This window comes from Battus philenor, unplaced genomic scaffold (assembly GCF_028537555.1).
Source record: "Battus philenor isolate CCGP_79_NKW_IND1 unplaced genomic scaffold, ilBatPhil1.0.hap1 SCAF_6, whole genome shotgun sequence".
NCBI lineage: Eukaryota > Metazoa > Arthropoda > Insecta > Lepidoptera > Papilionidae > Battus > Battus philenor.
The window spans coordinates 14,455,308-14,478,081 of record NW_027181726.1 but is presented as its reverse complement, the minus strand read 5'-3'; the positions used below and the strand labels follow the sequence as shown (position 1 = coordinate 14,478,081).

At 32.8% G+C, this 22,774-nt stretch overlaps 1 protein-coding gene across 1 annotated transcript; it reads left to right on the top strand.

Annotated features, from left to right (window-relative positions):
• The first annotated feature begins 4,311 nt into the window (after positions 1 to 4,311).
• LOC137930210 (uncharacterized) lies at positions 4,312 to 22,566 on the top strand. The gene is made up of 7 exons (XM_068773385.1): positions 4,312 to 4,409; positions 12,730 to 12,810; positions 14,374 to 14,537; positions 16,088 to 16,273; positions 19,910 to 20,083; positions 21,366 to 21,623; positions 22,094 to 22,566. The coding sequence occupies exons 1-7, from the start codon at positions 4,340 to 4,342 to the stop codon at positions 22,226 to 22,228; spliced, it is 1,068 nt and encodes a 355-aa protein (XP_068629486.1). The 5' UTR covers positions 4,312 to 4,339; the 3' UTR covers positions 22,229 to 22,566.
• The last annotated feature ends 208 nt before the right edge of the window (positions 22,567 to 22,774 follow it).

Sequence of the window (22,774 nt, the reverse complement as noted above, 5' to 3'; positions counted from 1 at the left end):
TTCAGGGACATATTTTAAAAAAATAATTAATTTTAAAGCGTAATATTTTGAATTTTGATAATGCTTTTTCTTACAGTATTATAACGTTCTTTTAATTATTTATAAAACCATTTATTATTGGATAGAGAGTACCATAAACCCCATTAAAGTTACACCTATTTCTAATCACCCAGCTTACATCGTAAATTAAAAAATTTCAAGTGCTTGACATAAGGTCATACGTATATTACTTTAACTTTGGAAGAAGCCGATAAGTGGCGCTATCAACACATTGCCCCGTGTTATAGTCAGGCGCGTGCAGATTCAAGAACTAAAGAATTGTTTTAACTAATTATTTATGAACGACCTCATTATTAATTAAATTATATAAGTATAAATAATTATAGATAATAAAAATCAACCCAAAAAAGCACATTAGACGTTTTCATTGGGTTTGATTGACTTCAAATGTTTTACAACTAAAAGCAGGTATATTATTTAATCTATGAATAGCATAGGAAAAGAAATGTATTGTTTTTTAATACTCTCATCGCAATAAAACGTTTTGAAAATATGAAAATATAGCCAATTAGGCTGAAATGGTATACAAATTATTAATTAATTTAATCTATTATGCATATATGAGAAACGCCCCGCTGACATAATTTTTGTAATTACAACAAGCTTCCTATAAAATATTTTTTCGAATAATGTTTTATTACTGGAATAACAATACTACGTCTTTAGAAATCTGAATGCTCCGATGGTTGAAATGACAAGTGTTTACATGTGCCGCCGGAGAATCGATATTTATAACGCCATCTAGACTTACAATTCTTCGATTTCTTTGACATTTAATTGTTATTAATGAGGTGGCAACTAAAATGACCCATGTAGAAGGCTATACTTGAGATTTTTCTTCTATATAGAAGAAAACGAGGAGATTCGTAGAGGAACAAAGGTAACTAATATAACCCTGGGGATTGATAAATTGCTTTGTCAGTGCACAGGCCACACAGCACGCTAAATAGATGGCCGCTGGAACCTTATAGTTCTTGAGTGGAGACCACAGACCAGCAAAGGGAGCGTAGGACGTCCACCTACGAGGTGAACAGATGACTTTATAAAGGTGAGGTGTGGTCGTTAGTACGAGCCCCACGTCCCGTAATAGATAATTCGATGTAAAGAAAAACACTTGCCGGAGAGTTAAACTTATAATATCACAGAACAATAGATCTCAATCTGAGTACAAGTATTTCATTTTAGAACAGCGGTTGAAGCGACACGTCCGCTCGGTAGCGCGGCGCGTCAGAGAGAGGGCGAAATGTAAGAAGGGGCATGCCAAAAACAGTTGCGTTCACAGATAATAAATTTGGGTGCGTTCTAATAAACGCCACAAAGGTACTTACTGACCCGTATACGGGAGCAAATAGAGAATTGTGAGTTAGAGTTGGGAACAAAAATAACCAGCGGCAGCATCGCTTCCCTCATGAAGAATGATGGAACTCTTCGTATCTTCTTGCAATTTTGTAAAAAGTTAATAAAATGTGCAATAAAACAAAATAAAACTTAGATCGAATAAGAAGAAAATACAGTAAGTAATAGAGGAAATGTTAAATTAAAATTAAAAATAAAATTGTAAAAAATTTTAAAATTTGGCGAACAAGAAACTTGGCGAACGATGGAAGGCAAGCCAGTGATAAATAATGGAAACGATGAAAGAGAGAGAACGCAAATAGAACAAATAATTTAAGTAAGAAAAGGACTAATATATAGCACTAATCGGTGTAACATTACTTCTGCGGATGCCCCGTGGAGGGGTGAAACACGTGTTGAGTGATTTAACGGTGGTAGTTGTGTAATTCGCATTGTTAGCGGCATGCGCATTTAGCAGCGGACTGGCGGGCGGTGCACTTTATTGCACGACTACTGCTACATAGTGGATGTAGCTATATATTAGTTCTTTTCTTACTTAGAATGGACTTTCGCATAGTAACGCCTGCATTTATTAAATACAAATAATTTAAATAAGAATATTTTAAAAGAAAAAGTCCCTGTCATAGAATAAGATAGAGTATACGAGAGGCCCCGTAAACGTCCATAAAAAGACCTTATTATGCTGTTGGCTTGGTTGGAGGTGATTATAAGATATATAGGTGTTTTACCATCATCTTTTCAACCGGAGAATGTGAACTGTTGGACATAGATATACCGTTTAGATTTCAAATAGAACCTATTCAAAGCGACCTGCATGGTCTTCCGACTACCTTAAGAAAGATGTCTGTCATGTGACAAAAATATTTTTTTCATATAAAACAGTTGTATGTTGCCATGTATTATAAATACATTTAAAAAACTTTTAAGTTAAACGGTTTTTTGATACCCATATTGTGGTGGTTGTGGATAAATATGTACCTAGTCCGCCATATTGGAACGGCGTCCATCTTGAATTTTATATTTTGACATAATCATCGTGTTTTATTAGTGTAGCCCTTTCATTTGATACCCATATTGAGGGGGTTAAGGAAAAATATGTAATCCGCCATTTCGTATCGGCGGCCATCTTAGATTTATAATGTTATTGATTTTATTATATTGTATTGTCATCTAAATTAAATATGTGTACCAAATTTCAGATCAATCTGACAACGGGAAGGTGTTTAAATTTCAATTTCTAATTTTGACCCAAATAAATAAACAAATAAATTACGTACGGGTCGAACTAAATAAAACCGTTTAAAAATATGAAATGCTTATTAATGTAACATATCACTTGTTATCACAACTGTACGCTAACTACCACTTTCTTGGCCGAGCAATGCTATAAACGATACCGGGCTCTTAAATTTTGATTTTATCTTATGCTTTTTCCTGTCAAACTGGTACCTAAAACAATCTAGCTCTACTTTAATGTAATAAAAACCTATAAATACCTATTTCTAACAAAGGCAAATGAAGTAATATTTAATTTTAAATATTATATAAGTGATTGTATTTGTAACACCGTAGTAGATTAGTATAAATAAGAAGAAAAGATTAAAGTATTTTTCATTTTATACTTAACGGTATTACTCGGCTAATTAAACAACTAGGATGTCTTAGTTTTTAAAGCGGTAATTTTAACCCTTTTTGTGCCATGCCTCACCTTAGCCTTTCAAAAATTCGTATTCCTCCCTATGTAACATATATATTTTTATATTTAAGCGAAAGAATTAAACTTGTGTGGAGTTAACTTTCGAATTTCCCTCCTTAATAATCAAATTGTTCCGCTATGGTGCGTGGGCCCCACGCTGGGACACACAGATCTTAAATAACTAAAATGTATGCACTAATAAAATGTAATCCTTGAAAACGTGTAGTATGCAATATTAAACCTTACGTAATCATTTGTAACCTATGTATACTTATTCACAGAAAAATTTGTTTGCCTTTCAAAGAAAATTAATAATTATATATGTATATTTTAATCTCTATTTTTGTTTTATCTTTTCAATTTACTTTCATAAAATATAACCTGCGAGATTAATAGTTTGATTGCTCATCGGTTATTCCAAAATTTATTCTATTTTCACATTCTACATTCACATGAACAACTATAATTCCGTTTATCTAAGCTATATAATACTGTATGATTTAATTTTGCTAATCCGGGTAAACAAAAAATTTGCCAGATCTCCATTGAAGGTATTCAAAACCACCATTTATAAAAATGGAACCTTGTTTACCAAGCTGATATTTAGTTTTAACCTGTCATACCATCAAGCCATGAACCTCTTCCAAGATATATATGGTATATAACTTGACCACCGAGCCGATTGTCTTTTTCCAAAGATCGATGTGCAATATTTATCGCCGGATATTGTACATATGTCCAACTGTGGACGTCGGTTCTACGGCTGAAATTTCAATAACGAAAATAGATTTGGTAGAAATATTTCAGATTTTACGAAATTTCACACGCAAGAGGGGTAGAGTTATTTAAAAAAATCATATTAACCATAGCTTTTAGATATATTTTCGTTCTACTCGTTTAATATTTTTCTCTGACCCGCGCAAATCGAGCGGAAGATATCTATTTATTTTTATAAAGGAAGAGAATTTTTAATTAAAGGAGCACGAGTTAATTTTATGTAAATAAAGTCTGACGAGATCTGAGATCGAGACGATCTCATCAAAACGTTTAGCGCTCATATTTGCTAACACGTCACGCCCCACACCTTTGTTTAGGCGACAAGTGTTATTACGTTCGTCGCTTGTTTCTTGATAAAAAAAAACATTATCTTTTTATATTACTACAACGTCAGTATTAGATGCCGCACATCAGAGGTTTCACTATGTGTTTATATTTTAAACTTCAGTTATGTCTAAACTGCATTTAAGATTTTTATTCGGCGGTGGAAACATAAAAGTGTTTTTACATCGTTTATCAGGTAAGTCATTAAAACTTTAACTAAGTATATCTTCTCGCCTTTGTTACTAGTAACTATAGATGTGCACTGACCTGTTTCTAAATTTTATTGAAATCGACATTTGTAATTTTTTTTATTGATACTGATAATTCCGATTTCTTTTAATTCTTCATACTACACGCCCCTTATATTAATATGATCTTCAGTTAAATTATCTTAATTAAGTACTCTTATAAAAACAGCAGAATGAACTTGGATTTAAGAAAAAGTTTACTGGATACGACATCTGTTTTTATAAATACATATATAATGATTGCGCCTGATGCAGACCACTTCCAATGGATCCTATTGAATATCTATAGTTAGGATTATAACCAGGAGAAGATATACAGCTGAAATTATAATAAAATGTTCGAAATACAAATAAAAAGTGTTATAAAGAGTTTTGTTTCGACATAGAAAATTTATTACTTTTTTCAGCGACTACACGATCATTCAAGACTCGTAATGTGTGTATGGCGCTTTAAGAAAAAAAATTAAAGCCTTTTTAATATTGTCTCATACCAAGTATGTTATATAATTATCAAATAATGGTGAACTTTAATTTATATACTCTTGTCTCCTAATGCCACTCTAAACAAAAGTTTTTTCTTCACTCATTCATATTAACTTCTTCTTTTTAAAAAAATTCAATACACGATATGATTGCATAAATATAAACCTGGACGGTTTCATAAATAAAAAAGGGTTAGTGATTTTTTTAGTCACTTGAATTTATTTTATTTTATTATTTATTGTAAGTAGAACTGCCTGTATGTGGTTACAATCTTTAACATGTACTACAATTATACACCGTAAACATATATTGCACCACTTGTTAATGGCACCAATACCGAACGTATAATAAAACATTATTAATAACTAAAACACGACTAAAACTTAAATCAAAATATTAAGGAATAAATAGGAAATAAAATGAAACTGAATGATGATGATGGTGTACATTATCATCATCCCCAGTGCAAGGATTACACCTCCTCCGAAGAACGCCACAATGGCTAGTCTTGCGCTCCCCACATCTAGCGACTTCCGTCGACCTTGACTAGATCATCGGTCCACTCGATTCATCACCACAGCTGGACGTAAACCTCCACCATCATTCATATCTTTTATACAAGTAAATTACATTACAACGCATTTATCTCACACAGTATCTGAAAGTACTGAACAGGAAAAGAGTTCTCGCCTTTATTAAACCAATACTGCTAGGATGAGATTCATATTGAATACGTAAACAGATCTCTCGCCCAATCCAAATCGGAAGGGCAGCGTTCAGGAAATTTTAAAATTTCTTCTCGTCAAAAATACCGCGATGATTGAAGACGTAATTCTTTGACCAATGTGTGTTACCGGTGATGACATACGGATCCGAGACGTGATCACTAACGACGAGCCACATAAAAAAGATCAAGATAAACCAGAGAGCAATGATCGTATCAAAAATACCGCAATGGTTGAAGACGTAGGTCTTTGACCAATGTGTGTTACCGGTGATGACATACGGATCCGAGACGTGGTCACTAACAACGAGCCAAATAAGAAGGATCAAGATCACCCAGAAAGCAATGATCATATCAAAAATACGGAGATCCGCAGAAGAACCAAGATCACCACGGCTCGAAGAATTGCTCGTCTGAAATGGCATTGGTCACATCGCTAGTGCAACCGATGGCCGTTGGAGCCGAAAGGTTTTCGAAGGGAGAACACGAGCCAGTAGACGCGGCGTGGATATGCCCCCCACTATGTTGATCAATGACATAGCTAAGGTCACGGGAAACAGCTGGATGGTGACCTTTAGGAGAGGCCTATACCTTGCAGGGTGCGTCCATCGACTGAAAAGAAGAAGAAGGATGCCCTCTCGGATATCCTCTAATGGAAATTTTGCGTGATTGAACTCCTCCGAAACGGCTCGACCGATATTCGTGAATCTTAGCGCGCATATCGGCCAGGGTGGAGAATCGGACAACATCTATTTTTCAACCCTCTAAATGTTAGGGGTGGTCCACCCCTAATTTTTTTTTTAAGTTGTAGACAAAATTTTGTATTTATTTTTTTATGATACATCATACAAAAATACATGCATCCTTAAATTTTCATCGTTCTACGATCAACGGATATTTTTTATTTGTTTTTTAATGATTCCTAAAAATAACATACATGGTAATACAATGTTTGCGGAATCAGCTAGTATTTATATAAAAAAGTATTGAGGGACTTCCCAGGTCGAAGTTCCTTATCAAAGACCCTTGCATCCATGGATCATCAGCCTAAAAGATATTTGAATCCAGAAACTTCTAAAACAATGCAAGATGAGCATACCTTTTAACTACTATATTTATGAATGAAAAAAAAATATACAAAATATTTGTTAATACATTATGTACTATTAATTTATATTAAATATAGTGCCTGTTACGATTAATTCATATTAAATATTGTATCTATTACGTATTTACTATGAAACTCTGATAAATAGCTTAGAAGATAGAGGAAAACCTCAGTAAATTCACTTAAAATACAATTAATAATATGATATATGTGATACATAAATACAATTATATAACTAGATCTTCGTGATAGTTTTCGAAGTTGATTTTGATATCTCATTTTGCGAAATTGTGTATTTATTCCGCAATTTCTTATGTATTTAAAACCAAAAACTAAGTCATTCTAGAATACAAAAATTCAAATTTAAAGATTCTTGCTGTGACGAATTACATATTATACAACTTTTTAATTACATGTTTTATAGATAGTACGAAGATTAACATGAGAAAAAAGAATTATTAAATCACTTGTTTATCGTAACTGTATTTGAATAAGATTAACAGCGGCTTTAAAATGGCGGGCTTGTGTTAAACTGCGCAACATTTTAACATAATAATAAATATTACAAGTAATTGTCATCTGTTTGTTATTATAGCAACAAAATTAAATACATTACCTGGAAATTAATATAGAGAATTCGACTCCACAGTTGTATCATTAGCAAAGATATATCATTGTTAATGGTCATCATTTCAGGAGTAGGATATCCACAACTGAACACAAGCCTTCTCCATAGAATTCAACATGACCGGTAGGAAGTCACTTGTAACCTTTGAGTCAGACGTAGTCATCTATTCTGCGCGCTTATGTTTGCTTACTGCCACTTATTTAATTTATTAATCTTGCAAATTTACTGCACTATATCGGCCTGTTTTCTTGACCTCGTAGAGAAATCGCTAAGCTCAAATGAAATCTTACCAAAGAGGCTCAAAATTAGAAAGTCATCACTGGTAACGTGGTCATCACTTTGAGAAAGAAGTCAACCGTGGAATCCAGCTTGGTTGGACAACAATCTGGAAACAATGAAACCTATTTAATGGAATCAGGCGTTACCTCGCGGAAGTCCATTTCCTAAGTAAGAAAAGGTCCAATATTTTGTATATAAAGGTACAATATGTTCTGTCCAGTCTGTCCAGTCCAGACTCTGTGTTTGGCACTAATCGGTCTAACATAACTCCTGAAGATGCCCCGTGGAGGGGTGAAACACGTGTTGAGTATTTTGACGGTGACGGTTGTGTGATTCGCATTGTATGCCGCATACGCATTTATCAGCGGGCTGGCGGGCGGTGCATTTCATTGCACGACTACCACTGCATGTGAGGAAGTGGCTAAATATTGGTCCTTTTCTTACTTAACATTGCAACATCTTCCCGTCCCATATCCCACAATACCTAAAGACGAAAGTCTACAACTAATGTGTGTTATATCATTATAGTTAATAAATTTGGTTTATATTTATAACCTAAAAAATATGATTTAAATAAATTAATGCTTAAATTGAATATTACAATGGCGCCAAATTTTGAAAAAGATCACAGATAACTACAACAATCTATGAAACAGTGATTTATCTTTGTTTATATAATTAAAAAATGTCCAATTTTATAATGTAAATATTGTGGTAAAATTTTATATAGTACAGTTTAACCATTACAAGTTTTAATTTCCTTGAATTGGAATATAAATTCAGTTTTAATTGCGGAAAAAATAACTGAAATAATTCTCGTCACATGTAATGTAATATGTATATAAAATATGCAGTATAAACATTTTGAAATCTGACGATTAGACGAGTGTTTAAAGTGGCAGTGAGCTGTGTACAGCGCTCGTGCAACTGATGGACGTTGCGGCAGACAGGTTCTCAATTGGTGACCACAAGCCGGTAGACGCGGCGTGGGTAAGCCGCCCACTAGGTGGACCAACAACATAGATAAGATCACTGGAAGTCACTGACCAGTTATTGTAGCAACTTTGAGTAGCGCAGGTCTTGCAGTGGGCGTCCATCGGCTGAAAAGAAGAAGACGTGGGATTTTAACCTTAATAAAGAGATGCTTAAAAGTGCATTAAAGTGACTTCTCTGGTATAACAACCAATAGTAGAGTTATTACGATTTCTGAGCTGAAGTTTTTATTTCAGAACTTTCAGATGAGTCTTATACCTACGCTCACAGGTTAGTAGTATGTACGTACAAGTTTACATTTACATAGAAAGAAAAATAAACAATTATCGAACGAAGCGAAGCGATATTTACGATACATTCAAAAATATTTTGAGCCGTACGTATTGTTTTATTACACTGATAATTTAAAGGCGTATACACACTTTTTATTTTTATTTCAAATTAAGAATCACAAATTTTGCTACGTATATATTTTTTATACATACATATATATATATATATATATATATATATATATATATATATATATATATATATATATATATATATATATATATATATATATATATATATATATATATATATTAATGGAAATTGAAACTTATCGTTAATACTAATTGTCATGAGAACACATACAGTGATTGTCTGTAGATATAAATGTAAAAGCCTTAAGTAAGTTAATATATTAGTATAAATTAATATATGGTTAATTTTTAATTCTTACGACCGACATAAGAAGGCTCAAGATAAACGAAAGAGCAATGGAAAAGGCTGTTTCGATTTACCAGAGAACTGGAGAACCTAGATCACTCTACATAGGTGATCTCGAAGAACTGCTCGTTTGTAGTGGCGTTGGGTGGGGTACATCGCTCGTACAATTAATGGCTATTGGTGTTAAAAGGTTCCAGAGTGGCAACCTCGGACCAGATTTTTCGGAGACGCCTGTGCCTTACAGTGGGCATCCATCGACTGAAAAGAAAAATGTATGGTGCACCATCAAAAATTAGTGGTTTTATAAATAATGTAATGATTATTCCAAAATATTATTTGTTTATTTTATTCTATTTAATATTCTTTATTGTACACGTTAAGGTATATTTAATAAGTTTTACAACAATATATAAAAAAGTACAATAGGCTGTCTTATCACACAAGGCAATCTCTTACAGACAACCATAGTATTGAAAAGGTAGAAGTACTATTAATGGGTAGTTTACGTGTACAAAAAATACATATTTACAAACAAACGAACATATACATACATTGAAAAACATTGACATTTTTTAATATTTATAATGAATAATTTTATATAGTACTTTTAATGTAAAATCTTCAATTCCCATTATAAAAGTCTATAACACGGTATAAAAATCTCTTGTACATATCTCTTTCTATTGCTCCCTTTTGGCACAAGGACTTCAGGTTCAGGTTTCTTCCTTTTTCTCCTTCCTTCCTTACCATAACCTAGCATTCGCCCTCATGCAGACGTCTTATCTTTTTAACACATATTAGTATTAATAGTTAAATTGGTTTCAATTGTTTTTTCTAAATGTTTTATGTTTAAAAATGTCGTTATAAAGTGACTAACGATGTATAAAAGTAATCAGTATAAATGATGAAATTGAAAATAATATAAATAAATAATTTTCTTAATTTTTCCACGTCTAATACAGAGATTCACTTCCATACGCGACAACTGCAGCTGCAGCTAAGAAATGTTTATCTCCTTCCTAAAAAAATGTGCATATTTATTGATGATGCGAATTTTTATTTTATTAATTACATATTATATACATGGTTATATATGGTTAGTCTAATTTAGTTCAGTTAACATTTAATTAGTACTTTAGTTTGTTATGTTTTATTCTCACGCGTTTTTATCCTAATTTTGCGTATATTTTGTACATTGTGTGCAATATTTTTATTATTACTATTGTAATTATTTGAAAATTATGTTGGTAATGCCGAATATTCCATGGATTAACGTAATAAAATAATTAAATAACTTATAACAAAGTATTATGTCTCCAATACTGAACCTATTTGAACTGTTTCAACAATTGAAGATTAATTAAAGATATACCTTAGCGACGTCAAGTTTGTTAAGTTCAACTTCATCGATCAAATTCAATGAACGTCGAAAGTCTTTGACTTTTTTTATTGTTATTTCTAATTTGTATCGCTAGTGGTTTTTTTTAACAATATTATTATTTTTCGTTTAATTAAATTATTTTTCGCTTAAAATAAACGGAGACAGTTGGGAGAGGGTTGTCGCTATCTGATACTGATCTTTCTTCTCCCAGCTGCGAGGCACGACAGCGTTTTATAATTTTTTACAATCTTTCTTACACAATTTTTTCTTATGGATAAATACAGCTAAAATTTATATATATTAACAATACTTATTATAATTTGAACAATAACAATAACAATATTATAATTTGGAATACCTAATTATATATTAGTAGCGACATTATTTTATCTCAAGTCACTGCCCAAGCTCTATAGACCGTCTACAAAGATTTTGACTAGAATGTGTTGCCGGTGATAACTTACGGATTCGAGACATGGTCGCTTCCAGAAGCCCTGTATGTGGATTTAAGATCATCCAAAGTGCACTGGATAGAGCTATGCTATAGTTTTGTTGTGATATCAAGGCAGAAATGAGGAGTTCTGCAGAAGGACCAAGATCACTGGAGTAGTTCGGAGCATTGGTCGTCTCAAGTGGCAGTTGGCATTGCCGTTGGAGCTGAAAGTTCTCGAGCAGCGACCACGGGCCGGTAAATGCTGCGTGGTTAGTTCACCACTAGGTAGATCGACGATATACTTAAGGTAGCGCGAGAAGTCGATAGATGCGTGCCACGAGGGTCATCGATGTCTGCATCTTGCAATGAACGGCTGTCGGCCGAAAAGAAAAAAAAAAATATCCTAGACCAGTATTTTTCAACCTTTCATATGCCATACCCCATTGTAGCCTTTCTACAATTCTTACGCCCCCCTATAATAACATATATATATATATATATTATAGTGAAAAGGATAAACTTGTGTCGAGTACACTTTCGAGTTGCTCCCATTCACAATCAAATAGCTTTCATGTGGGGCGTGCGGCCCACGCTGGTGGGCAACATTGTCTTAGACCAGAGTTCCCCAAACTTTTTTGTGTCGTTTGTTCAAAATGTATTGCGACCACAAAGCGAATACCAACATCCTACAACTTACACAATTTTATAAACATATATAATAATGTTTTTACTTCATAGGTACTTTTATAAATAATGTAAATGTTTTGATATTATAAGATAGTATGATGTAAGTAAATAGGTACTATCTATGTATGTGTTGAGATCCACTATCGTGGACCCCCATTTTCATTTCATGGACCCCAATTTTTTTTTTGGCTGACAAAGACCCTTTGCAGGTTGACATAAACCCTTGGAGGCGATATACACCACTTTGGGAATCACTGTCTTAGACCATAAAGATACATTTTTAGAATACATGACGGATGGCCGGGCCAAATACGATACTCGGGGATAACGAACCCCGTTAGAGACTTAAAGTTTCCTTCCAATATTTCAGCGTTCACCTTCACTCACCAGCCCCGTCTTCTTTGTTTTTAACTAATGCTGCTTTAAAGTCATATTCCATAAATTAGCTAATATTCAAAATGTACATGCCATCTTTATAACTTATCCTCGGAAATTCAGTATTGTTTCTCATACGTGTATTAAATGTTTATTATTTCTAAAATCGTTGATTTTCGTGGTGTACTATACGATATTTTTAATTTATATTTATTCAATATCCAACTCTTTAAAGCTTTTACACCTTTTCTCAATTACTTGGTAATAAAGAACTTTCATAACGATAATCATAAGCCATGGTGAATATTGTGTATAAAAATATTTATCTCCTGAATTAATAATCAAAAATCATGGTGTCCGTAGTGCTATGGACACGATGAATTACTCTATACGCCATTATGCTTACGAAGCGGTGCGTCCGACCGTTGGTCCGTTTCGGCATTGTTGCATACGTTTATATACGCAGGCCCAGCTGATGCGGCGTTCAAACTCGACCCATCCGGCAACGGCCTCTGGGAAGACATGAGGAAGTCAACCAAGGCTCAAGGTATGGAATATCCTGTTTTATTATACATATAATTACAGTTACCTTAATATATACAGTCAGTCAACGTCTATATCGATTTTTTGATCGGAATAAATATGGCAAATTTTGATACTTGCAATTTGAAATCATAACATAGATATGCTTTTTTGAATAAAATTTCAAAAGAAGACTATTTATTTTAGTACTTTCACGACTCATTTATATAAGAAGTCACTTTGATAAGCATAACTATTTTTAAATCAATACAGATGCAAAAAAATAATGTTTGGGACATATTTATATATGTATATTTGTGTTTAAATTTATTGACTATAATTGTCTTATTTTAAAAGTCTTCTTTATCAACCTTTAACAGCGGTTATCTGTCGTTTTATCTGTATTTCGGAAAAGTGTTTCTAAATTTATTAATCTTGAAGGCATATCCATATTATGTATACATTTGAAAACATTTTCTATTAACAGCTCATTTCATTCTTATTTGTTATATTCCTTGTACTATTACTCTCAAATATTATAATATATTTTTATATGAGGCGTGACGGAACAAAACAAGTTTATTTTAATGGTGTCTAATTTTTCACAAAATTTCGGAAACTCTAAAACCTTATAAACTTTTTAATAGTTTTTTTTTTTTTAATTGTGTACCTATTATGCAAAAAATTTAAATATCATTGTTCCGATCAGATTTAATCATGATTTGTTGTAATATCATGTTTTGCTTCAAACTTTCAACGATAAAGGCTTATATTTATAAGTTAACATGCACGATTGGAACCACACCTGTCTACCAAAAAAAAATATTACAAATGTATAGACCCCATCCCTATTTTACACACAGCTATTGTATTAGTGATATTCGATGTTTTATCGAAATCTTTAAATGTCCACTCGAATAATAATAGGTTAGGTCAATATAATATCTGTTAGAGAAACTTTAAGTAAAAATTACCTATTACCATTTAACCTGTCAACTGCCTATGGACATAGTCCGAACTCCTCGGGTGCATACGGGTCAAATGAGCTCGAAATAAAGTAGGCTACATTTTATCGAATCGCTATAAAAATACAGTTTAAAATCGCTTGCTCTGGGTGGAGTACAGACCACAGGATCTTAAATAATAATATTTCGTTTATCATTTAAAAAAAATTCCAGACACTGACAGGCGTCATGTTGCGGTAGCCGAAGGATTAAACTAATTTTTAAAAATCGAATATTCCATGGAATTCTTTTTTATGTTCAAATGAGAATTGCAACATTGTAAACAATGTTATAATAAACACTCAGATGCAATTAGCACTGAAATATAGTGATGTGAAAGTGATTCTGCAGAATCCGTTTTTATGTACAAAATACAATAATTACATCTTAAATAGTATTTTTAAAAGCGCATACATTATAATACAAGCGTATTAGTTTCAACACGTATATATAATGAGAGTAAATTCTGTATTCTCCTATACTATAACATATATTATATTTTCTTTCTTGCTATCTACTCAGATGTAAGCCTAACAAGAAACAAAAAAAAGTAATAATTCGAAATTCAAATTTAATGTCCGCAGTGAAAGAGCCAGAGGTAGTGGTTAGCAATGCTCTCCCAGTCCAGAGCGTCGCACAGGAGGAGACGGTGGAGAAGTTCTACACTTCGCGTTTGGGAATAAACAGAGACGGCTGCTGTACCCTTTGTTTCAGAATATTGTACACGGCTATAGGGTTGATTACTTCGGTGAGTTTTATTTTTTTTTTATTTTTAAATTTGTGTGTTTATCAGCCAGTGACTATTTTGGTTTTATTCTAGTAGACGTTACTTCTGAACATTCCAAGAAGCTTTACAATTGTCGAGTCCATTGTGGTGATGGTACAGTCCGATACGGTGCTTGGGTCTGAAGACCAGGATTAAGGAAGAGCTCCTTACAATTCATCAGCGTTCACCTTCACTGACTTCTTTCCCTATCCTTTCAAATTAATTATCTTTTTAAATATCATTTAAAACAGCGCAACATGTTCGCTCTTGTTAAACCTAAATCCTTTAAGAGATAATAAAGAGAAATTTCGCTGATATACCTCCCGTTCCTATCACATTATATAATTTCACTATGAATTTATTTCTAGTTATAATTTTGACTACACCGTAGTGACTTATATATACATCAGTGTTTTCCAAAGTGGTGCCCACGCTTCACCCGTGGGCAATTTGATAGTTAAGAGGGGCAATTCGAAAATGGATTCCACACGAGTTTAATCATACCGCTTCGAGGGCATTTAAATGCAATGCTAGATTTCAGTACTAAAATTAAAGCAAAAAGCTATTTCTTTAAAAGTTGCAATAAATAATTATTAAGTAAAAATTTTATTAAAATAAATTGGAATTTGAATTTCAGTTTTTCTTTATACATTTTTGAGTTTTTACTTAATACGTTTTGTTAAGAATTTTCTAGTGATATCTATACATTTAAGTTTCTTACGTGAACAGTGCATTTATTAATTTTAAAAACCATGTACGTTACACAGAGAGGGCATGAGAGTGAAGGTAAACATGCGTCCCAAGATGTGTTAGTATATGTCTTGTTTAGAATAAAGAAGGCTTTTTGGTTAACACTGGGACAGAGGCTCCAATAGAGATGTTATACTTAATCCAACAATTAGGCCGCGTGTATGTTAGATCGATTCATTGTATTTGAATTTTTCCAATACGCACAAAATCATACCCAATGTAATTATGAACTATAATTCTAAATCACTATTATTTTTATATTACTTACTTATTTAGCTATTTACTAAATATTTCCTAATAAATTATACAGCTTCTAAACACTAAAACTACCTAAGGATTATGGCATATATATCGTCGCAGTAAAATGTTCAAAGAATAAAATAAAATGAATAAAGTAGTATATAAAAATATCTTTCCTATTAAATAAACCATGAAATGTTATGTGTTTTTCGGTAGGTGTAGCGCAGTAGTAGTCCTGTGGTGCAGGATTGAGACTTCCAATTCACGAGTTCGATTCCAAAAAAACACTCTTATATAATTCATACTTTGTGCATTAATTATATAGGACAACCACTGCAAACAAGTTTCCAGAGGATAAACAGCTGCGTCTGCGCACTATAATATCGCACGTCAATCGCAAACATGCTTGTCACGCGTGGTGATTTTGGTATATTCCCCCACAGATCTTTTTAGGAGAGGCCTATACCTTGCAGAGTATGTGAAAGGGTAGAAACGTCGTTGACGAAAACTATGAAGTTTAAAGAAATATTCTAAAATTCCAGTTGGAATCAATCGCTGTGATAGTGGTAGCAGTGACGTCCGCGCTGGCGACCAAAATCTACAGCGATGAGCAGTCCGGCCGGCTGGTGGCGATGGTGATGTTGGCAGTAACAGCTGCCATCACCATTTCTGTCACCATCTACGCGGTAGTCGGAGCGATAAGAAAACAGAGGGGTCCCGTACGAACTGTGAGTTTCAACAACTTTCTATTACGCACTTAAATAATCAAGAAAATTTAAAACCTCTAAAAGAGAATAAAAAAATATAAAGAGATGCTTTAATTCGATGATCAAATAACTAAAATATTTATTACTTCAGCAGTCGGGTAAAGTTTTTTCTTTTAAATAGATTTTCCCTTTACTTACCTGTAAATCGTCCTCCCAACTTTTTGTCTACTATTAAGGTACGTTTCCACTACATGTTTTGCATATTTATATTTATTCCTTCATATTTTCTTTGCAGACAATAACTTCTTTTTTAATTATATATAACGGATTGATTCCTTAAAATTATAAAAAAAAAAAGTTTTTATCTTAAAATAAATACGTATTTATATCTTGAATATGTAGAACCCGCCATTAATTTATTTTCATTATTGATATAGGAAGAAACTAAGATAGGTACCAACAGATTTATTATTAAATTTATTAAAGTTTATCTAATATTTAAAATTGTTAATGTCAAGACTACACTATACAATACGGCAAGGTAATCATTTTATATATGTAACAATAATTTTTTTTTATCGGAATATGACAGACTAATAATTTTCAAAACAAAATCGACTGCGACAGATAATAAACAATAATTAATTTTAATATGTAATCTGTATTTCGTGAACGCTTTTATTATGGTTTCGTAAAGTTAAATATAATTTCTAAAATCTTTGAATTTTGGGACAGGGTTTAAGTAGATAAATGTATAGCTCTATGTTCATTTAGCATGATGTGAGTTGAAGGCACCGTGTCCACACGTGACACTTGGGCCGAAACATTAAAGCAAACAAAGAGATGAACACAAACATTGGGATAGTTTATATGTCCTTTTATAAGGTGCATTGATACTGTTAATATATTACAATAACATGTATCTTACACTTTTAATTCAGGAGTAACGATTTAGGTACTGCGATAGAGTTGCGTGATATGCCACTAAACTTGCCGCTTTTCCCCCCTACCATTACTGAAGGATAGTGTTGCCACATTTTTTACACATCTAGGACAGTCCTAAAATATTTAAGAAAATAATAATATTTTATTTTCATAATCCTAGAGATTTCGAGTCACCTTTGTCTTTATTATTATGTACCTCCTGTTTATATACTGCTGCATGGAGTTTGGTATCAACTGTCGGACTGATTTGACTCAATACACTGAAAGGACTGCGATAATTCGGACCTTTGGTCACGTCTTTTCCAATAATTCCAAATTATTCGAGTCTAGATTCCTCTATACGGGCCATGTGACATAAAAAGATCCTAATACTCGGTATAGAAAGATCGTAGACCTATTTATTTCCATATTATTTCTTCACAAATAGTCAACGATTCTATTAAAACTAGCTTCAACGTTTTATCTATGACATTTATCATGAGGCTAATAGGGCTGAATGATAAACGTAGGTTATGGCTTCTCCTTAATTTATTTGTCGACATTAATAAAAGTGAACATAAAAATACCATTTCACGTTCATCACCCTTCGAATTTGACTCAATTTATTCTTTAGGTAATTCCCCATAAAACTAACTTTATCCCATAAACTGAATCTATATTGTGTCCGTAAAAATGTTGAACACTCTACACCGACCAACCAAGGTCAAGGCAATGTTAACAACCCTGATTTTCTTGGAAACTAAAGGGCAATCAAGTACTTTGATACTTATTCTTTAATTATTTAGTATTATTACTTACACCTATCGACAGGTATTTCGTTAGTTTTTTATAAATACCGCAATGCGTTATTTAAATCGCCTTTGACATTCATATGCACAAATCGTTATAACCCTCAAAATAAATTGATATTTTTTTATACAGAACTATAATCGAAGAGCACCCTATTTTAATACCTTTTATACAGAATGACATATATTTCATTTACTAACAATTAATGTACAATATACCCTATCCAAAAGTCAACAGTTACAGAAATAATAAATGTCGTATTGATAGGAAATAAAAACGCAAAGAAGCGTAGAAAGAGACAAACATTTTCAAAATTCGAATTACTACAGATTAAATTTAAATATTGTTTACTATCTGTGCCTACAGACTATACTATCAGAAGTTATTGATCTGACAAAATTCAATAGACAAAATAAAGTAAAGTAACATATTTATTTTAAAAAGATCATATTATCTATTATTCAAAAATATATTCAATGAAACCTATAATAAAGAAAATTTTGGTAATAAATAAATTGACAAATGCAGCTGTTAATTGACGACATAAACGCGCGAAGTTTAAAGCAAACTGCCCAGAGTTCGAAGTTTTAACAACAATTATATTACTTGAATTTTTTTAATTTCCTGGCAAATTTCAATGTAACTTTACTCCTACAATAGCTTCGTAGAGCGTTATCTCTGTAACACGAAATACGACTGACAAAACGTCACATAGGTAGTGTGTGACAGAGATAGTGCTCTACAAAGCCGAAATTAGCCAATTGTCTCTTTCTAAAAAGTCGATGTGCAATATTTATCGCCGGCTGCTGTATAGCAAATTTTTTAAACAAATACGATTAAAATTATTATTAAATCCTTCTGAAATTATGGTAGGAAAATAGGGGTTCATTTTTTTATAAATATATTAAGATACAAATTATGATTCAACATCGCGTGTATTTCTACGCTTTATTCAAAGTTTTTTGCTTGATAACAATATATTAATGTCACCATTGGCGGAAAAAGAATTGAATAATAACTCCGCCATTTTACAATTCATTATTACTGTTGGAAAAAGAATTGTATTCCGTTAATGCTTAAAACCACACGTAATGCTGGTGTACGAATTTACAGCCGCCATCTTGGATAATAAAACGAACGTAAAATGGTTGATTGTGGTTTGATTTAGCGTAAATAATCTAAAATTAAAATGTTAGAGCATTATGAATTATTGATAAGTAATTATGATCTTAAAAATAATAAAAGAGAAATAAATTAACATTATTTTTACTGCTTGAGATCTATAAGAATGTATAAAAATAGTCTATTATTGTGGATTAAGGAAGATATCATTTGTTTTATTATTTATTTAACGTTATTATTAGAGGGACCGGAGAGTAAAGTCGTTTCTGTCGATATAACAGAAAAACCGAGTGATTTGTTACCGCTCCGGCATTGAAAATTTGTATATTAGATGGCAAAAGGTTGTTGATAACGGAGGTGAATATATTGTTGATCAGAAATAAAAACTTGTTAAAAATGTGGTATGATTTTAACTAAAGAAAGCGACATTACTTTCCGGTCCAGCTTATATATATATACATCTAAATATCATTTTACAGTACCCGGCGATAAATATTGCACGTCTACCTTTGGAAAGAGACAATCGGCTAATTACGGCTTCGTAGAGCACTATCTCTGTCCCACACTACCTATGTGACGTTTTGTGAGCCAGAGCAGCCAGTGTTTTTGCGCGACAGAGATAACGCTCTTGATTTATCACATGAAAATTAGTATAATAGTAATTCAAGGCATGTTAGGCTTCTGTGTAATCTTTTATACTTTTATTTAATTATATATATTGTTAATTAATCTTTGCTTAACAAAACATTTGAATTTTTTTGTGCGTAATGTTATAATCCTGATCTTTTGACTTTTTCACAGGCATCCGTGGTTCTTATTGTAATTGTAGTAATACAGGCCATTATCCTCGGAGTATCTGTCGGTGTGACCACAGACGACGAGGTAAAACTTGGCCGCTCACTCTCCGAGTCCTTCAAGCTGGCCAGGGACGATAACCCACGTCACGTGAAGATCTGGGCCAGGACGCAGCATGATGTAAGTCTTAGATCTTATTCATTTGCTACGTACATAAAGTATTAAAAATACTGATTGGTTACAAGTGTACAAGGTTTAAAAGTGGGAATGCATAGCTCATATGCTATCAATTCATGTAAACTATATCCATAGATGAAAAGTTTCAGAAATATTAAACAACGCAACGATAACATATGACGTAAGTAAAAAGCGTTTTCAAATACGTTTTACTACATTTGTTCATTATGTAGTAATATCTATCGGCAAAATACTTTTTCAATGGCGGCCTCACGCTCTTCTAAATTGCGAACAGAATGTGCGTACCGCGGGAGGATCCGTATCCTCCCTCGGATTGCTGAGTGGTCCACGCTGTAGTTCCAAGCCGCATACACAACACTACACTATACACCTCTACACGGGTAGAGCTGTTTCCCACGTGCGAAAGATATCATGCTACTAGATTTTTTTTAAAAAACTTCAAGGACCGTTTCGTTCAATGAACTCAGTTCAGAAGAAGCTGTAAAAGCTCTCAGGCTAGCAGCAACAACTATTTCAGAAATGATACTTTCTGTCCATACAGACATTGTGCTCCCAGAAGTTATTATTCTTAAGCATTTCAGAGTGATCACTTTATACAGGTAATTGGAAATAGCTGTGAAATCTTTAAATATCTTCGTTGGCAATTGAGCTAAACAACGAACTCTTTAAACCTTTTACATCTATGACCAATCACCCTGTACAAAAAAGAACTCTCTACAACATTTTCTCTCTTAATAGAGATGCATGTTTCCCTATAGACTGAAAAAAGTAAGACCTGAAAAAAGTAACGAGATAGAATTGATATCGCAGTTATAATAAAGATTGGAAGATGACATTGTCTATGTTTCTGACATTTTTCTCCAGGATTTGGGTCTATCTTGAATTAACCTATATTTTCTAAAAATGTCTTAACTGATAAGCTGTAGCGATTCTTGAATTTATTTATTTACTTTTGATAATAAACGAACACGTAGCTTATGAAACTGATGGCCGTTGAAGCCGTAAGATTCTCATTAATGTTGCGGTGACTCGTTGTTTGGGGGAAGAACAAGACCGAGATTTGAGATAGGTCAATAAAATACAGGACATCTATTGACTGATATGATTATTCTCCAACACTCTACTCCTGAAGTTCTCTACTCTCTCTCACAAATTCCTTTATAAATTAATACTCGACTGTACATATGTTTTATAATAATAAAATACGTAGAATATGATTCATATTACGAAGCAAATTCCAAAATATAATTGTCTGAAATTCCAGCTCAAGTGTTGCGGAGTATATTCCGCTGAAGATTACCGCTCACCCAATTTCCCAACGTACTTCGCCCCCAACGTCCCAATCTCCTGCTGTCCCACCTACGACCCTGAAAGATCGGAGCTGGTACAAGAGAAAGAGAGGGAGTCTTGTAAAGCGAAGAAGGAATTCTACGACATCGGCTGCAGAAATCTGATCATCGATGTGTTTAAGGAGACATCCAAGTCTGTTTTGGCTGTGACTGTCTTAGTCATCATACTGGAGGTTAGTTTAAGTTGATATACGTTGGGTTGCCATTTTATCTTTTCTCTGAAGCAGTTTTATTTAAACTAATGATAGCGACCTTCAAGAAGAAAGCAAAATCACCTACCAGATAAAATATGCAGACAAATAAAACATGTAGTATGTATGCCCAGCGGTATTTCTTTAATTGTTTCATCTATTTCCAACTATTACTTTTTTTATTAATTAAGTACCTCCGATGGTAGAAATTGGTTTTTGCGATAGAACTGCCATTTGTACTTCATTTTTAGCCTATTTCATCCTCTGCACTATAATTCGTTCGAGTTAAAAATGTCACTGCATATCATATTATTTATCCGCTTGCATCTTTCTATTTTAAATCATAAGTAAACTTAAAGTTAAAGAAGCCTAAATAGCATCAGTAAACTCTTTTTAAGGCCCGTTTCTTTTTATTATTATAATGTGATCTGGTAACATTTTTCTCATTACAGGTATGGTGCATTATAATTGGATCGATATTGTCAATATATAAATTGAAAAGTAAAAGAAATACAGGCGACTTAGAAACAATACCTCCCGAAATTGTCTCCACAGAAATAACCAGCAAGAAGAAGTCTAAATCGTGAAAATATTTTCGCAATCGTCTGTCAACTGCCAAGGAACCAATGCATCGAACTTAGTTTAATAACTATTGTATAGATGGCGCTTATAAAAATTCTGTATTTATTAAATAATTCACTTAAACTGAAACAAATTTGGACTTTATCGTGTTTAATATCAAAAATATTCTTTAATGCTTGAATGTTATGTTTAGGACAGACACAAAAACGATCAAATCATTTTAAGTTATTTGTATAACTCACCGCAATGTTAAATCGACTGTATGTATATAAGTTTATTTAATAATTAAGGCATCTTGTACAAATCGCTCTGTAAACATTCTAAAGTAAAAACCAATGAGAAATAGCATCGTTTTATTTAATACTAACTGATTCGTTAGAAAATAGCCAACTAACAAATGTGGGCAGTCTTACAACTCAAGGCATTTTTCGAGTTCGTAGTAATTTAATTTTATGGACCTTCTAGAAAGAATTAGAAAGCTTATAAAAAAGATAAATTGACTATAAAAATCGATCCAAGTTTATGGCGTAATCAACGGAAAAGGAATATTA